The 19087-nt window shown below is 45.6% G+C and overlaps 1 protein-coding gene across 2 annotated transcripts in view; it reads right to left on the bottom strand.

Moving 5' to 3' along the window:
* Nucleotides 1-4222: 4222 nt before the first annotated feature.
* The window catches only part of PSMB2 (proteasome 20S subunit beta 2), a 200207-nt gene continuing 185342 nt past the window's right edge, over nucleotides 4223-19087 (bottom strand). Inside the window, exons 2-7 of one of the 2 annotated variants that reach the window (XM_071767633.1) lie at nucleotides 14367-14461; nucleotides 11779-11901; nucleotides 11188-11258; nucleotides 6882-7044; nucleotides 5351-5400; nucleotides 4223-4446 (exon numbers count right to left, since the gene is read on the bottom strand). In XM_071767633.1, the coding sequence (XP_071623734.1) occupies nucleotides 4339-4446; nucleotides 5351-5400; nucleotides 6882-7044; nucleotides 11188-11258; nucleotides 11779-11901; nucleotides 14367-14457 (606 nt within the window). In that variant the 5' untranslated portion in view covers nucleotides 14458-14461 and the 3' untranslated portion in view covers nucleotides 4223-4338. Of the gene's footprint in view, nucleotides 4447-5350; nucleotides 5401-6881; nucleotides 7045-11187; nucleotides 11259-11778; nucleotides 11902-14366; nucleotides 14512-19087 lie in introns of those variants that run through there. The other variant, XM_071767632.1, reaches the window with a different exon arrangement.

Here is a 19087-nt window from a genome sequence, read left to right as displayed (position 1 = left end):
ACATTTCTATCTATTTCTATCTTAATTTCTAGATACAAACTTCCACTACATTTGCTGGTATTCAGATCCAGCCACATTTTAGTTTTCTCTCTACAGATTCAATCAGCAGAATTTTATTCGTAGTAAATCTTGCTAACCTTTAGTGCTTTATTATATTACACATGGAAAAGAACACCCTGGCAATTCAGGAGATCCTTTTAAACACCTTTTCCCCTCTCATGGTTTCTCAACAGCAAAGGGTTTTCTCTCTTCCTTCCACAGCTGTCTTGAGTTAAGGCTACACAAATAAGCTTATTGGATAACAACCTAATTGCACATTAACACAGAAACAAAATGCTTAAACTGTCACTTTACATTTTCAAGACAAATAACTTATTTTTCAGACGGTCCTCAGCGAGTCAGGACTACACAAAGGTTCAAACCAATGCAGTCAAGAATATGGAAACAAGAAGTTGCATGCTTTAATCTCACCGTTTCCATTCTGCTTTTTAAAATCTCTTAAAACAACTTACGTCTGGTTAGTTTGATCAGTGCTGAAATGAAAATTTCCTGCACTTAAATTACTGTTGACAGCAGACTGATAGTACAAGGAAATTCTCTATATTGTTAAACCTTTAAAAAACAGAATTTAAAATGGCTTGAAGGGGAAACTTTTCTCAAGAAGGATAAATTTCTCTTTACAGACCCAATACGTACCATGCTTCCCAGGCAGAAAAGTTCAAGGTTTTTCCCTCCTTAGACACCAAGATATTTTATACAAAGGGAACATTCTGTCCCTGCTTCAGACTGGAAAATGGAATCAACCAAGTCTTAAGCACATAATCCACAGCATCAGCCCTGGACCAGCTGATATTTCTAGTAGGAATCAACTGTTAAAAACTAGGGACAAGAGCAAATGAAAACACAAGGTGGGGAGAGTTTAATCTGCTGGCCTCATCTGGCTCTGAACAGTGACAGCTCCACTTTGCTGCAAACAAAGCTTCCCCCAGTGACTCTTTCATCACTTCCCCACGAACAGAAGTGAAAACTGCAACTGCTGAGGATATTGGATTGCTCCAAACATTCCTTATTTCCAGATCTTTGATGACTCTGTTGCTGTGCAGTCCCTGCCATCAGCACACTCATTTTTCTGAGCACACCTGCTGAGTTTGCCCAGAGCAGCCCCTGCCCAAGGCATTTCACCTGCCCAGGGCTGAGGCATCTCAGCTTGTTTAACCAAACAGGGTCACAGATTCCTTGAACTGGAAAAAATCTTGGGAAAACATGGAGGTGAATCAACTTGGGGCACTCTTTCCCACCAGCAGCTCCTCAGAACAGCCCAATACAGCAATAGGAAAGGTAGTTTTTACCTTTCAGCCATAGCAGTTCCTAATTGCATGTCACTTGCCAGCCCGTGGGGGAGAAACTTCATCACTCCAGACAACTCCAAGCCACCACAGGATTCCAGAACTGTTCTGAGAACATTACTCACCTGTGCTAAGCACAATGGTGCCAGCCCCTCGGTGCCAACACTTCCAGGATGCACGAAGGGCAACAGATGCAGATTTTCTTCCATGGAAAAGCATAACTGACACCAAGAGAAAGACCCACAAGCACTGGACCTACAATCCCATCCTTCTCTCAGCAAAGCACTTCCAAGGTATCATGGCCTAAGGCACAGAGGCTCCATTCCCTTGTAAACTGATCTTGGAGCAAGCTCCAAGCTCTGGATGAGATGAGCTGGTGCAGTGATCTGTTACACACCCAGTGCTCAGGAAAAGACCATCTTTAAACAGGAAACCTAACACGAGAAAAAGTGCCTTGTTAACTCTTTAGGCCCTGAGGCTTTGGTGGCAGAACATATGGTCAGAATTACCAGGCAAAGCAGAACAGCTCACTGTGGCTACAATACCCCAGGAATATGTTACCTTCATTTACAACATTCATATTTTTAAAATATGAACAGAACTATTAGCAGGAAGCAGTGCTTTTGTGCAGTGTCCAATCCTTTCACAGGAAAGAAGCCTACCACGATAAACAGAGATGATTTTCAAATGGAAAAGCGAATTATTTCCAAAGGGTACTCCTGGATTTCAGGCAAAGTATGGTTTTCAAAGGTTTAGGGCTGGAGTTGAAGCAGGTAAGTGGTTTTCTTCTCCTTAAGTAATGCAAACAGGATATTTAAGACATTGCTTTTTCAAACAGATACCATACATTACTGTCAAAAATAGAATCTGAATGTTTCTGAATTCAAAGATCAGCTCTGTGGACCTTTAAAACCACCTAAACTGACAAAAAAAACCCCAAAAAATCATACCTTTCTTTAAAAAGATATTAAGTCTTGGAAAGCCCTCAAAAGAATCTACTTCTTCAGAGGCTAGAGCCCAATCTCCTTGTGGGCCAATCCTTTTGTTCTGCTGCTGTGCACTGAAGGTTTGTATTTATTCATTCCTAGAGGTTGCTGCTCTGCTGGTTTCTGATGCAACCCCTTGTATCTTGCTCAATGGGGGATTCAGATCCTGGTCCCTGCCCTCAGGCAAAACATATGTTCCACTCCAACCTGCATCCAGCAAGGGTGTTTGCTAGGGAGTAATTGTTTTATGTTTATTAATCACCTGCATGCAAATAGGTGCCAATAAAAACTCCAAGCAGATTCTCTGCCAGCCTCCCATGACCTAATAGCACCACACCCCCCCTTTTGGTGTCTGAATAATGAGTACCTCCAACACTGAGACCTGGAACTTTGATATGCAGTGACAAAAATATCACATCAGCTCAACCACTCTGCAGTGATGGCTTTGGAAAGAGAGACAGGAAACCTGCAAAAACATTGAACACCAGTGGTAAAATAAATTAGAGGTGCTGCACGTTGAGCTAAACAAATACACTAATGCAACACTAAGAGTGAGATTTCAGTCGTGCTAAATGTGACCTGCCAAGAAAAAAATAAACTGGGGACTTCCTTTCTTAGCATGTAAAGCAAGTTTTCAAAGGTTTGTAAGAGACGAGGTAATTAAAAAAATTTTTTTTTGGTGAGTTATGTGCCATTGGCCCTAAACAAAAGCCACTGCAGCAATGACTGCAATAAAACCACCTGATAATTAAACTAATTCTGGAAAATACCAAACTACATTCTGTGACATGGAGTCTCAGTCTCTAACACAGTTCTCTACATGTTTGGCAAGATGGGAAAAACTCCTGAGCTTTAGGACTGACAACTTTTTGGGAAAGACACAAACATTCTCAAACACCCCACTGAGGCAAGACCAAAACCACTTTGACAAACACAGACACTCAGCTCTGTCACCTTCCCCACCAAGATGCAAATTACACACTGCACACAACCTTGCAGACATCCATCACAGCTCCTTTTTCAGGCTTATTTAAACACAAACCAAGGACCCAACCAGAGCATCCTGAACAGTTAACTCGTTCCATGCAGAGCCAAGGAAGGAAGCAGTCTCAGTGAAAAATCATTCTCAGAAGACTTGCTTCTGGGCAGATTGTGAGGATCAGCCACATGATAATTATCTGAGGCTGCTCTGTGAATGGAGTTTTTATATGGAATCATCACCTAGAGCCTAGACAGATCAGTGCTTATTCTCATGGAAATAAAGCTCTAGCTAGTTGAGAGTAATTCCAAGATTTATGGAGAGTGCTGCTGGTTTATTTCTCATTTAATTTTTCACTTCTAAATGTACAAACATCAATTAAGAAAAACACACACAGCTGAAACATCAGTTTATATTTAAAATACTCTGCTATGAGCCCAGTATGCCAGCAGGAGAATATTCTTTTCCAGTAACAGAACCAAGGCCAGGTCAGGAAAAGGACACTGGCATTTTCAAATCCATTCTACTTGAAAATCTCTTCTTTCAACTTTCCCTTGGATTGAAACTAAAGCATATTAAAGCTTAAAAAACCTGTCCTTTTGTTTTATAAAGCAATTGTAAATTCTTTGGGGAAAAAATAGATACTGTATGCTTAGCATGAAACACTTTTCTGGTGTTAAGCTTTGACTAAGAGAATGGATGACAGCACATTGTCATCCAGAAAATATAGTACTGGGTTTCCCACACAGAAGAAAACTTATGAGGAGGTGGAAGTAAAAAAATCTCAGCAGAAAGATGAGCAGCCTGAATGTGCATCCAGTGACAGTAAATCAAGTTTCACCCTCACTGTGGAAAGGATTTACTTAAATACTCTCAGGATGGATCAGTGGAATAAAAAAGATAAAGCTGGCTACATAAATGTCAATCTTTATTTGATCTCCCAGTGCAGTACATGACCTGTGTTCTTCAAATGAATAGAAAAAACCCAAAACAAAAAAAGAAGACTGGTGAAGAAATCTCTCATGGGTTAGGATGTAGCTTTTTCAAGGGGTATATTGTCCACTTCATGGATTCCATCCTTGTCAATGAACCGGGCACTGAAAGAACTCAGATTGAGGATGAAACGGTTCTGAAGCTGTTCAACAAAAGACAAAGACAAAAGATGAGATTCTTTCAAAATTCAGATAAAAGGAAGGGCATAATTTAAGGGATATGCTGTTGCACATCAAAATTTCCATCCTGGCTCTAGTGACCTTAAATATTCAGAACTAGCATGTTTTTTCACTGCTTAGGCATCAATTAGCAGCTTGTTCTCTGTTACAAGACTGTCCGTGTTAGACAAGAGACACAAAATGCACAAGTCTGTAAACAAGGAAGACATTTAAGCAGGAAAATTGGAGTGGGCTCCAACTTAGGGCACAAAGTGTATCAAAAAGATACTTCAAACAGAAACTCTGTTCAGTACTGCTTCCTGAGGTTTCCTCAGATGTTTCTTCCCAGTTACATTCAATTCAACGTCTTACAGACAAGGATAAAGATTATTTTCCTACAGTAAAAGCTTTGGAGGCTGAAAGGTTACATTTATGCTAAAATTGATCATGAACTTTAAGGTCAAACCTTCACCTCAGTTAGGTATCACTTCACAAGCTGGAAGAGAGATACACTTAGAAGTATTTACTAATTAAGTGTAATACAAGCACCAGAAGCACACTTGCATTATGTCCAGAAGAAACATAAAAGGAAAAAGTCAAAGACTGTATCAATATTATGCTAAGCATGGAAGAAGCAGAAGTAAAGAAAAGCAATTAAGCTTCAAGTTTACATTCTGGAGGGCATGAACCACACTAAGACAATGCAAGTGCCCACAAATCCTTTTCCTCAGCAGCTATTCCACATCTGGTCAATGTGCATTTACTACCCCTCTGGCAAAGACAGCAAAAAAAAAAAAATGTGACAAGAGGAACAGGAAAATATCAGTAAATGAATGCAAACAAACATTCCTTTCTCCAGATCACAAGAGCCTAAGTTTGGCAACTCACCTCCTCTAGACATTTTTTTAGGAGCTCCACAGCTTCCTCACGTGTGATACCTGAAAGAGAAAACACCCCCAGATTGATTTAATTACAGGCCATCCCTCTCAACAGAAACTTTTATTAAATTTAAGCAACTTTTCAGCTGAGCACCAAGAACTCTCCTCCTCAGCTCACAGAAAACACTTTCCAGATGTCCTGAGGATGCTCTGCACCAAGGGGCTCACGCTCCAACAAGCCATTGAGAATCGATTTGTTCCAGGGAATGGGAAGCATGACGGAATTCTGCCTCCCATGGCCAGGGCCTGGGCTCTGGAGGACTCCAGCCCTCCTCTCCCTCTCCTCCAGTTTATTACAGTTTTAAATCAGCTCCATCTGTCCCCAGTGACAGTAGGCAGGGGTTGGTTTTAGTGCTCCCTTCCCTGCTGGGTATTGGTTTTAATAATGGGCAAGGCACGTGTGTGATGCCCCTGCTGTTCTCAGACACGAGGGCAGCACCCAGGGCTGCAGAGGGAGGAGAAGCCACGGGCACTGCTGCACCCCACTGCTTTTCTCTTTCACCAGGCAGGGGGAAAACAGAGCAGTCTGATTTTTCCAGGGACGTGACCAGAACACAACTGTGGGTCTCAAAAGTTTGTTTCTAGAGCTTGTTCCAGACCCACACCACTGCACTGTTCAGGGAGGATTTCCACCAGGATACCACTGTCAGTTACAGATACACTGCTTGCAGGAGATGGATGAAAGAGTTGGTAAACGAACCCCTCTGCTATGAGATTAAACTCAGCTTTGCACAGGACTTGTAGCTGAAGCTGAAGATGTCTGATTAACTCTATCCCAAGCTTTGTAAATTTGCTCACCTGTAAAGTGGGGATGGGGCTGTGTTTATTCCTTGGCAGTGTAAGAACTGGATTGTGTTTCTAACATTAAAACTTTACACAGGTACAGACACGTACAAGAATCAGGATCAAGAGCTACCACGTGAACAAAACTGTAAACCAAACCAACCCATCTTCACTACCACTTCAAAGTACTGAAGATTATCTTGCTAGGAATATCTTTTCACTGGTACATTCTTAAGTCACACACAAAACCAGTCCAAAATACGGAAATATTGAGCAATAGGATCTGGAACTGGCCTCTGAAGTCTGATACTCTGGGAATAGGTACATGTCACAGCCAACAGACAAGCAAATAGAAGATAAAGTTATCAAAATGCTATTCATTAAAAACAGACCACTAGCAGCTGATGGTCCAGGGAAGTCTAATCATGTTTTAGAATAAATTGAAACTTCCTTCACTTTGTCTGCTTCCAACAGGAAAACACTTTAAGGAATTGACTAGTTTCACATTACAGTTTCAGCAAAGCCAGAAGGCAACCCAACCTTTAAAGCTCCATTTACAATACCAGCCACGTTCAAACCTGCAGCACCACAGCAAGAGCAACGGATCACCTGGCTCAGCAGAAGTCAATCTCTTGGTCTAAGCCTTTAATTTATTAATCAGCAAGAGGAGAATTCTGTTCCCCATGGACTGCACTGACCTGGCTTGTAGTAGCGGTCGAGGATGCTGAGAGTGAGGAATGCACCATATCCATGTGCTGCAAAAGGAGCTTTAGCCAGAGCTGCAAGGTAATCCATGTAGTAGAGGGCAGGGCCCTCGTGGTCATCATAGCCAGCCAGGAGAAGGTTGACATGGTAAGGGGTCTGCAAAGGGAAAGGTGGGGTCAGCAAAGCAGCCACTCCCAACTCCTTGAGTCCACACCAGTCCTGGAGATCACAAACCTCAGTTTCAAAAGGATCAGATCTTTTGGTAACATGGAATGCAGGAGCAAATAAAAACACACACCTCTGGTTCAAAACTAGTAGTTTGGGCTTGCCTTTTTTTTTTTAAAGCCTTCATGGCACATTCAAACTTAAGAAAACTTGTCTGGTTTTCACACCAGATTCTTTCGTCTCAGCATAAAACTTGTGGATTTTTACTGTCAACACGTGAGCACAATGTGAACATTTTGCAGCTTCTAAGAACTTCTTTATTAACTTAGCCCACTTCCCTCCACACAGCACAACCAACCCCTGAGAGCTGCAGCACATGTGGAAGCTCCCACAGTTCAAACAGTTACAGGCAGTGCTACACCCTCAGTAGCTGCCAGGAGATTTTACTGCAGGTATTAAGTCTCATCTGTATTTTAGGCTGCCTTGACCAAGTGAGTGAAGATCTAAGAACTGGTTTATTTCTATTCAAAACTGACTACTAAGGCACTGCAGCATCATGTCAGCAGCAGGTTTTTGCTGGGCTGAGAACATTTTGTGCAACTAGAGAATTGGTCTGCTTTAACCACTGTCTTCTGATTCTTGTTTATGACTGCAGCAAAGGGCTGTCAAATATGCCTGAGAAACCTCTGCATATCATCCAAAAACACCACTGCAACTGCATTCAGGTAACCATACCCTTCCAGTGCAAGTTCAAGTGCATTTCCTTATAAATTTTCTTCTGTGTTTTAGGACTGTGTTCTGCCACAGTGAATTGAATGTGCCCATACATGTTCTGAGATGACCAAGAAACCTGCACTGAATTATTTTTAAATGTAGGCTGAGAATTTGGAATTGTATTTTTAATGGCTTTTATATACTTCCAGTATTTTAATATTTATTATGTGTTTCTTATTAAATTAATCATACTAACAGGATATCTCTTCAAATGCTGGAAAGTCTACATCAACAAACCAACAATATGAGAAAAAATACAATGATGCAACTCACAATAGATTAGAACAAGCAAACACAATCTCCCCCTAAAGCCAAAACATTAACTCTATGATTGGAAAAAAGTTCATTTTGATGATAAGCACAGTGAATTTGTAATCAAAATATTACAGGATACTGTACTTTGACTTTCACCAGATAGCAATAAAGAATAAAGCAGGCTACAGTAATATACTAAGCATCGCTGTAAATTGTGATTTAATCTTCAAAGCATTCAAGAATATTTGGAACCAAACTACCATGCAGCTGTTTTCATGTAATTACTCTGTATTTCATCATTTATTTATTCTGAAACATCACACAAGTTGATATTTAAGAGCCATGACACAAGATCACTCAAATTATTGTGTGACTTTGCATTACCACCATTGGCAGATGTGAGATGCTCAGCCATAAATAAATGGTGTTACACAAACAAATCCGTGAGCTGCTCTTCAGTCACAAGTTCTCCCATAAATGATCTATGAGACAACTTCTTAAAACTCAAATATAAATAAAGTGCCCCCCGTGCCTTCCTATCCCTCAGGGAAGGCAGGATTTAAACATTAGGAAATGCACATCATCTATTAACCACTTCCATGATTACAAATGGAATTTGCAGACAGGACCTCTCGGTGCTGCCTCTGTGGGACTGACATCTCTGTGCTGGGATGGGACTCCTGGGGCATTCTGATCCTTTTGTCCACCCCAAAAGCAGTCCTGTGTGTAACCAAACCCATGCCAACAGCCCTGAGGTCTTTAGAAAGACTGGTGTGATCCAAGGGTCACCAAACCAGTGGATGGCTGACACTCCAGGGGAGATTCAATTTTTATTTTTTTTCCCCCCCAAACCTAACCTTCCTACCAGGGGCAGCACTTCTCATCCCAAGGAGCTTTGCACTTCACATTGTTTGATTTAAAATAACTACAGCAATTAAGAGAGGTGTGAAATTCTTCAGAACTTACAGCTGAAGAGAAGAGTTGTGATAAACACACCAAAGCACCAGGCTCAGCAGCTGGGTGGTGACATCTGACGGAAGCCAAAGTCACAGCAAGGGGGGGGAAAGGTGGGAGTGAGGAAGCATCCTGCCAGGTGTGGGCATGGGGAGAGGAGTGACAGCTGGACCTGGGCCAGCCCCTGTCACCTGTAATTAAACACAGCATCCCAACAAACTGGACTTCATCAGGGAAGTCCGTGGGCTTTGAAGGGGTAAGGGGCTGTTTTTCCTGTTGCCCACCATGTAACCTCAGTAGTGTGTTCAGTGCTGGAAGGGGAACTGCAACACCACTCACCCAGAAAAAAAGCCAGCTGGCTCCAAAGCAGTTTGTTGGTTTGCCTCTATTACAAAATATAAATGGAAATGAAAGATTCTTTTCAGGTCCTAGCCCGGAGCATAAACCCCATATTTTAAGAGAAATGTCATGAAAAAAAAGAAGAACAACACAGGAACTTGGACTACATCAGCCACAAGGTTCATAAATGAAATCAAACTAAATAACAGAGGAACCCAGGTGGTGATTAACAATGCAGAACAAGCTCAGTTTTGGGCCATGACAATAGTGTAATGCCTAAAAAACTCTTGTGTCAGTGTTAGCCACTCCCCTTCATGTTCCTTTCAGGCTCAGAGAAACAGCACACAGCAACAAACCAACTTTACCCCACCAAACTTTTTACCTTTACACAATTTTCCACTCCTAAAAGAAGGCAGTTACAAGTTTCACCTTTGTAATTTTCATTATTTATTTTTATCATTCACATAATTAAATGAGTAGCTTCCAGGAATCCTATCTGCAACTCAAACAGCCACAGAGAGCTTGTGCTAATCCTTCTGGTATCCCACAGATTATCATGAAAACATAAAAACATTTGCAAGAAAACAAAAACTCCGCAAGGTTCGTATCGCCAAGTTCTAAATCCCACAAATAAATCATCAACTGCCAAGCTTAAAGTTAAAAATTAAAAAAAAAAAAACATAAAAAAGATTTCTCCCTGCAGGCTGGAGATTGCTGTAGTGTGACAGCAGTGTCAGAGTGCACCCCTTGCTCCAGGGGATTGCCATCTGCAAGAGCCCAGCATTCCATCTCCGGTAAATAAACACATCTGCCTTTGCCAGTGTCCTCCCCACTGTGCTGCCCATCTGGAGCAGGTGAGCTGGAAGACAGGCAAGGGCTCCAGGAGGAGGGGGGGACACTGAGAGGATGATGTCCCCTCAAGGGACATGGCACAGATGACAGTGCCACATCTGGCTGGCCAAGTTTACTGAAAAGGCTGATCAATTCCTCCTGTTAGTGGCACTGTAAATTGTACGTAAGACATGGCTGAACCTGAGTGGGCAGGACATTTTTGCACTCCTAAAGCATTTCAGGCTGCTCCTGAAGAAGGGTCTGGGCCTCACACCAGTGCAGCTCTGACATTAACCCTGCCCTTTGTTTGCTGGACCATCAGAACAGCCACAGAACTCATCCCTGACAGAACTTCGTGCTCAACATCCTGTATCTTCCTGGTTCCTTCCATGCAGCACATCAAGAACACTGATCAAATGCTTCCTAACCCTGGGCCTTTAAAAGTCCATCTGCCCTTTCATGACATCTTCACATACTTTGAAAAAAAAACTACCATGAGAAAAATGAGTAATTGCAGTTTAGCAACTTGAAAACACAGTTCCCCCCCCCAGATCCTGTATTTGCTGAAAGCCTCGTGGTGCTGTTTACAGAAGACACTTGTTTTGCTCAGTACATCAAACAGCTCTGCTCTGTTAAATCATTTTCCAGTAAGATTAAACGGATTCAGTGCATTTGCATGAAAACTGACAACCTTATCTCAACGTTAAAGAGGCTTAATTCACTTGGCTGTCTGCAGTCTTCCTGACAAAATGCTTACTGGGCCCAAGGCTGGAATTTTAACACCACAGTTCTATCGGTTATTGATAAGTTACGTGATAAGATTTTTAAACAAGCAAATCAAGCTGCATTTTATCAAACATCCTTTCAGCAAAGTGAATTCATCCACAGAGGCAGAAGCTGCCACCTTTTTCAGACTCCATTACTTGAAAATGGACATTTTCCCCTCCAAGACTTGGCCAAAACCTTTCAGCCATTACTCACTCGACTCCGAAGATAATCCGCGAGGTTCCGCCGGGTGAAGTTTGCAGCTGCAGTGGGAGACAACTCATAACCTGGGCAAGAAAGGTGTGAATTTGGTATCACTGTAATATTCCTGGCTCACTTCCTGACTCCCCATTCCTATTGTGAAATAGGGAAGATATTCTTTAAAGACAAAGCATCACACTATTTCTCTGATTTCAGTGTATTCTGAAGGCTACAGACATAAAAAGGGCCCTCAGAATCCCAAAAATTCAGACGCTGGGCACAGAGCCTGAGTTTTCCAGTCAAGTTCATCAAGAAAAGTGGTAAGAGTTGCCATGCAGCAGACACTAAGGGAGATATTTCACTAACAAACCTATTAGTGTGCAATCTCTATCACAGGGAGATTAGCTGGGCTCTGCATATCTTCATTTAAACTGTTAATCCAACCTCCACCTCTTCCTCCTCCTTCCCCACCACCTGTGAGAGGCCCTAAAAATGCAGAAATCCTCAAAGCTGGAGACTCTTTAAGAACCTTCCACCAACGTTCACTTGCAAACCCCTCATCAGCTCAGCTTCCAAAAGCCTCAGTAAATGCTCTCCTCCACTCACCATTTCTCATTTTGTAGAGCTGAATATTTTTCTGGATGTATTCAGCAAACTGCACAGTGTCTCCAGCCTCCCCAACACACAGGAGCAGGATCTTTTCACTCATCTTAAACATTTTGTCATGGTCTAGGCAAAGAAAAATAAGATTAGGAGCCACAGTCATGGGAAAGAATAAATAACACATTATTTCTTTCAGAAGACTCAGGTATTTCCTGAAGCACAACTATAAAAGTCCTCCTGACTTTCAGCCTCACTCAGAGGAAGGAAGCTGCCATGTACAGGGTGCTTCCTGCAGGAGGGGATCTCACAAACCCCTCAAACCCCACAGAAACCAACAAAAACACCTCCCACACAATGCTGTGTTCAAAGTTTCACACTCTGCGTGGTGCTTCCTGGGTCAGGGATATTTTTTGTCCAATCACCATTCTGGCTTTGTCTAAATACAGAGGGAAACCCATCATTATAGAGCTGAAACATCAGCACATCAGACAAAAGCAACCCAAAGCCAAATTCCACATCAAATGACCCTGATACCCTGGGCTGTTTCCAAAATTAGCAATTTAGGTGTCAGACTTTTTCAGGAACAGGTTTTCCTTGTCATCATCTTTGTGAAAAGAAATTTTTAAAAAAAAATAATAAATTTTAAAAAATCAACATTTAGGCATTGATTATAAGTGAAAGAACAGCCCCAGTGATCCACAGACAGGGAGGAACACTGGGCTACACTCTTATCCATAATTGCAGCTTAAAAAATCATGTTTTTGTTTGAGTGAATCCAAGCTGCCACAAGGACAACACTGAAGCCACCTCTGCTCTCTGACACAGCCTCAAATGTGTCTCAGCTCATCACAGCAAAGGCTCTCAGACATCTGAGACAGAAAATCCCAGGCAGCTGCTGGGGCAGAGGCAGAGCAGCAGCTCTGAGGAACAACACTGAGCCCCCACCTCTGCACTTCAGGAGTTTGCTAAACACTGCTGAACAATCCCTGCTGCAAGAGGAGGTGACACAATCCCCCATTTCAGGAGTGATTACAGGAGCCCAGAGTTTGGGAAAGGCACCAGAAACTGAGCAGCCCTTGCAATCAATTTACAAACTAAACCAGGTGTCAGCCATTACCAATATTGTAAACGAACACCTGAAATTTGTTTGCTTTTTTTCTTCTTCTCCCAAACACAAATAAATCTCAAGTTAAGTTTACTTCCCTGAATTTGTTTCAATAGGGCAATGTGAAACAAGCATTAACTTACAAAACATATTTTAAAGTTATGATATTTGTATTTGTATGTGCCACCACAGCCACCCCAACTGCCTTTTCCAGATAGGAAGTGAAATATTTTGGACAAAAGCACTGTTACACCTCTCATGATTTTGGGGGATGTTTATCAGAACTGCAATCCACAACTTTTTTCTAATAAGCACTCCTCAACCAAGGTATTTAGAATGATCACTACACCAGGTAAACAAGTTTCTAGCCTACACCTCATGAACAAGCTTCATTCCAGGCTACTGCAACAGCAGCATAAAAAGTCATTTTAGAGAATTTCAAAGACTTTTTTGCCCCCTGTTGTTTTATGACATAAAGGAATTAAAAACATCTCAGGGTTTGGCTCAGATGCCTTGTGCTATGAATTTCACTGTTGTTTTTCCTTCCAGTATTCCCATTTTTCCTCAGGAATTACATTTTATCAGTGAATTAGCCACAACCCAGCACTCCACCTCACCCACGGTTCTCCCTGGGCAGTTTCTGAACGTGTCCCCTCACAGTATGGAGCAGGGGTTGGGTGAACACCTCACCCCTCACCTGCAGCAATCAGCCCAACACGATGCAGGCTTCAAACCTTGATCCTGAGCAACCAGCCCGCTGAGACCCCGGCTCCCCCCAAGCTGCAAAGGGGTCCACACACCCTGACAGCCCACGGGGCCCCAAGGGAACCACCCAGCAGCCTCTGCCTTCACCCACACCTGCCCAGGTACAGCTTTCCCTCAGCCAGGTACAGCCTTTCCCTCAGCCAGGTACAGCTTTCCCTCAGCCAGGTACAGCCTTTCCCTCAGCCAGGTACAGCTTTCCCTCAGCCAGGTACAGCTTTCCCTCAGCCAGGTACAGCTTTCCCTCAGCCAGGTACAGCCTTTTTCTCAGCCGGGTACAGCCTTTCCCTCAGCCGGGTACAGCCTTTCCCTCAGCCAGGTACAGCCTTTCCCTCAGCCAGGTACAGCTTTCTCTCAGCCAGGTACAGCCTTTCCCTCAGCCAGGTACAGCTTTCTCTCAGCCAGGTACAGCTTTCCTCAGCCAGGTACAGCCTTTCCCTCAGCCAGGTACAGCTTTCTCTCAGCCAGGTACAGCCTTTCCCTCAGCCAGGTACAGCTTTCTCTCAGCCAGGTACAGCTTTCCTCAGCCAGGTACAGCCTTTCCCTCAGCCAGGTACAGCTTTCTCTCAGCCAGGTACAGCCTTTCCCTCAGCCAGGTACAGCTTTTCCTCAGCCAGGGGGGAGCTCATCAGAGCGGACCCCCCCCCCCCCCCCCCACCTCAGGCCCGGGCCTCTCGGGGGAAGGGCAGCGCTAAGGGAGCGTCGCGCAGGCCTCGCCTCTCACCGTGCTTCATCTGGACGATGCTGGAGGCCGCCACGGTGTCGGCCGCCACCAGGACGTAGTCGTGTCCCTGGATGCCGATCAGGTACTCCATGGCCCCTCACCCCGCGCCGTGACACAGCGAAGCGACGCCGCCTCCCGCCCCCGCTGGCGCGCGGCGATGACGACACCGCTCGCGAGAGCCGCCCGCCGGGGGTCACGTGACGAGGAGGAGGAGGAGGAGGAGGAGGAGGAGGAGGAGGAGGAGGAGGAGGAGGAGGAAGGGGCGGGAAGGCGGCCATGGAGGCTCCGGGGGAACCTTCCCCATCCCCCTCCCCCTGCTCCATGTCCGCCCTCAGCGCTGCCCCTGAGGAGCCCCTGGCGCCCACAGCCCCCCAAGTGCTCTCCCTGCCCTGCCCCGCACTGGGTGGGGTTGGGGTTGGGGCTGCGCGGCCCCCCGGGGTGATGGAGGCTTCAGGCAGTCCCGGGGTCACACGGGGGTCCCGGGTCTCAGACAGAACCGCTGTGAACCGGGACTTCCGTGCCGCTCGTCAGCCCGGAGAGGCGGCGGGAGCGGTTCGGGAGCGCGATCCCCACCCGGGCGGAACCTCGAAGGGGCGGGGGAGGGGGCAGTGACACCAGAACCTGCTGGAATTTCTAAAAATGTTCTGTGTGAGGTGGCTCCGGGCGTGGCTGTGATGGAGATAATTAATAACACGAGAAGAAACACCGATCCTCTCTGCCTGGGTGCCCTCTGCCTGCCGCTGGGGTTTTGGGTGGTTTTATGGCCCCTGCCTGAGCCCCATCGGTACCGAAAGGGCCCCCCGGAGCGTTGCAGCCCCGGGGCAGTTGTCCAAAAGGAGCAGTCCCAGGAACCCAAACTCGGGGTGGGACCGGGCTTGGGAAGTGCCCAACTGCACCCTCCCCGTGAGAAGCGGGCACAACCTTTGCGTGGTGTAAAAAAGCAGTAAACGTGCCAAAAAGCAACAGCAAACTGTCTTCAGGAAACAGTGTAAATGAGTGTGAGCAGCAAATTCACCATTTTGACTGTTCTCCAATTGCCTGTAGCTACACTTGTTAAATTGAGTGCTGCTCACATAAATCAAACCAGGATGTTTCCTTTTACCTAACGATGGCCAAGCTCTGCCAGGGGATCCAACACGAAGTTTTAAGCACATTTTTCCCTATAGATCTCCCTGTGCAGAGCACATGTCCACGCATCCAGCCAGTCTAACAAAGTTATTTTTTGAGACCTTTTTAAGTGAAGGTTAACGAAAAATCAACAGCTACCCTCTTGTTGATTTTTATTGGGCCCTAGGGTGCAATTAAGTGTTAAGCTTATTATTGAATTTTCTTGACAGATTGAATTTCCTTGCTTGGGAAGCACATGGGCACCCAGTACACACCCACTGCTCTTCCCAGGGTGAAGGTGCTGCTGGCACTGTCTCCTCTTCCACCTTTCAGAACAGCAGGACATTTTTTTGGAGGAGTCTCCTGTGTCTTAGATGTGGCAGAGGAGGAGGAAAACTCGAGTTCTGCCCCTGTCTCCAGTCTGGTGATCCAGGTTTCCCTTCCCTTTCCAGCCTTGTGCTCCCGTGGCAGCCCCAGCCCAGGCTTTGGTGTGAGGCACGGGAGGGATTTTTCACTCCAGGGATTGTTCAGCTGATGTTTGCAGCATCTTTTGCCCTCTGCTATCATCTGTCTCAATATGGAATTAGTAAAGATGATGCTGTGACCCCCAGATGTGGTTTCCTGCTAGGAGCTGAGTGCTTTCCAGAGAAGAAAAGGCTCTGAGTGTTCCTCTGCTATTTCAGGTGCAGGAAATGAAGGCAGAGAGGGGAGAAGTGATGTAGTGGGGAGGAATAGAAACATCTTGATTCACTGAGCTCCTCTCTGGCTGCTGCAGCCTGCCATTGGGATCACACAACCCCAGGATGAACTCGGGGAGGCTTACATGGAGCTTTGCTCTTAATCTCCCTGTCTGGGCTCCACAGAGCTCCTCGAGCCGACTTTCCATGGGCCCGAGCATGGTTTATGTAAAGAGATTCAGGGGAGGGACAAACCTTGCATTGTCCCTCCCGTGCCCAGGCTGGTGGGCAGCCCCTGGTGCCAGGCTGGTTCTGGCTCTGTCCTCCCCACCTCTAGACACCTCTGGATCACTGGAGAGCAGCTCTTGCTGGAGCTCCAGATAGCAAAAGTTGCAGAATCTTTCTATCACGAGCTGTTTTTTTTTACTCAGCTCTTCTGCAGGCTGAGCTCTGTGTGTGTCCTCATCCAGCACCAGCAAAGCTCCATCCTAAGAGCCCTTTTCAGGGAATGGCACTGCCTGGCAGCACTGAGCCTGGGGGCTGCTCTGCTGCCCCCCCCCCCCCCCCCCCAGCCCCTTGCAGGGGTTACCCTCTCCCTGGGCTGGCAAGAAGGGGGCATCCATTGGAGTGTGGAGGTGAAAATGGGGTGAAACCCAGTGCCTGCCCTGCCAAAGGAGCTGATTAGCACCTGTGTGTCTCTGCAGGATTGATCTTGCAGGTGAGAACGTTTCAGAGACCACCTGGGGCCCTGCTCCTGGGTGGGATGCTCCTTCTGAGCAGCTCTGCACTGGGCATCCTGGGCTCCTTGTGGGGGGCAAGAGGGTATTCACCTCAAGCAGGTGGGATGGCCAAGGACAGGGAGCATTATTTCCCACTTTTCCCATTTCTGGAGCCTCCCCAGCAGCACAGCTGCTTCCCACTGCCTTAACTTTTGGTTCCCTCTCCCAGTTTGATTTGCTGCTCAGACCCTTGTGGGGAAGCAGCAGCCCTGCAGGCAAATATTGCAAGAGCTCAGTGATGCAAACCCAGGCTGGAGATCCCAGCACCAGATCTGACCCATAACTGTGCAGCTCTCAGGGTCCAGAGGGATAATCCGTTTCATAACCATTGCTAATTGTAAAATTAAACTATAAGAAAAAAAGCTGCTTCAGCTCACTGGATAGGTTGGTTTTGTTTATGTTTGTTGTTGGTTTTTTTTCCCGCTGAGGAGGCACAAATCAAGAAATCAAAATGTTTAACAAAACAAACAGATTTCTGCAGAACCACAGGAGATTTACAGTCAGCAACATCAACTCGTAACTCCACCCCCCTCAGCTCCTCTAGCTCTGTCCTGTTTGAATTCCTGCTGGTCACTGGATTATTACTTTTCTTACTATTTCCTGTGCTTTAAAAGTGGGGAAAGCACAATCAAATTATCGTCATGCTCATTTGGTTAATTACCCATTTAGTTACTTATTCAGTTCATTAAAAAGACGCTGGGCAGTGTCAGTGGGGAGGAAATGCAGAGGCAGGAATTAGGAGACAGGATATAGGACGAAATAGCCCATTACTCCAGCCCAGTCAATGGCAATTTATATCCCTGCTTTTCTGCTACATCACTTCTGCTCACAGTTTGTTCTGGATTAAAAAAAAAAAACAAAACCAAACAACCAACAAATGAAGAAAGCATTCTGCTGGAGATCATCATTGCTTGCTAGAATCCTCCTAGGTTTAATCCAAAGCTCTGCAGTAGAGCAAGCCACCTATTTTAAGACTCCTTTTTTTCATTTTGAGAAAAATGTGCTGCTCCACAGGTCAAAAGATGCCTGTAATTATGACCCTGAATAGATAGAAATGTTGCTTCTTGAGACAAATTCTATCTGACAGTTTTTACAGTACGTTCGTTCAGAGCAAAATGCCCTGTCCCCTGTCACCCGGATTGAAATTATTAAGAAAGACAGACATTTCACTGACAACTCTAGCCCCAGGGGGGGAAATATTCCTTCTGTTCCTCTCTGAAGGTCAGAGCTCACATAATGCAGAACCCTCAGAACGCACACGGACGCATGCTCACACACACGAGGAATAAAACTTTCTCTTCAGCAGAGCTCTGGATGGATTTTATGGCAAGCAGGAGCCCACTTCGCACATGTCTCAAAGAATCTTGGCCAAAAAAAAAAAAAAACAGATGAGCCTTATGCCTCTTCAGTTTTAAGTTCTTATTGCCTGGTGAGCCATCCCTCCTCTGCGTGCAGAACACCCCAGTTCTGGGTGTGCTCCCATGTCCACTCACAAGACACAGCCCCAGCCATGGCACTGCAGTCCCTGGCAGCTCCTCTGACAAGCTGGAATCTGAGGGAAAGTCACACTTCCCTGGCATCTGTTTATTCCTTCAAAATATTGCCTGGCTTCCTTTCCTTACTGGTGAACTCCCGTTTGCACATTGTGTGTCCCACCTCAGCCTCCCTGCCAGCTGTCACTTGGCCCGGTTTGTCACACAGCAGTGGCCCTGTGCTGGGGATGTGCAGGTCTTCCCTGCAGGAACACCAGCTCCTCTCTGCTCAGGAGCCTTTTTTGTGCTGGGGAAGGGCAGAGCCTGAGCCTCCCCTGCAGCCCTGGGTCCTCTCAATGTGTTAATGCAGAGGTACAGAGCACATCTGAGCTGTCAGTCCCCGTGGCTGGCCCGGGGACCGCTGGCCTCACTTAATCTAGGGCTGAAAATTGGACTTGAGCCGAGGTGAGTGGAGGTGGGAAACCAGCCTGCAGCTCATTAACCTCTCCCCACTGCACAAGGTGAAGCAGTGGCTCCATCTTCCCAGCAACGTGGTGTGCAACAAGGTCCCTGCTGCCAGCAGAGTGTCCTGGTGTCACTCACCCCCCAGTGTCCCCAGCTCCCACCCACCCACCCACCCTGCTTTTCAGTCTGTCCTGGAAACACTTTCTGAATCAGGGTCTGCA

Source organism: Heliangelus exortis, chromosome 24 (genome assembly GCF_036169615.1).
Source record: "Heliangelus exortis chromosome 24, bHelExo1.hap1, whole genome shotgun sequence".
NCBI lineage: Eukaryota > Metazoa > Chordata > Aves > Apodiformes > Trochilidae > Heliangelus > Heliangelus exortis.
The sequence above is the reverse complement of the archived record's forward strand: the minus strand, read 5'-3'. Positions and strand labels throughout refer to the sequence as shown.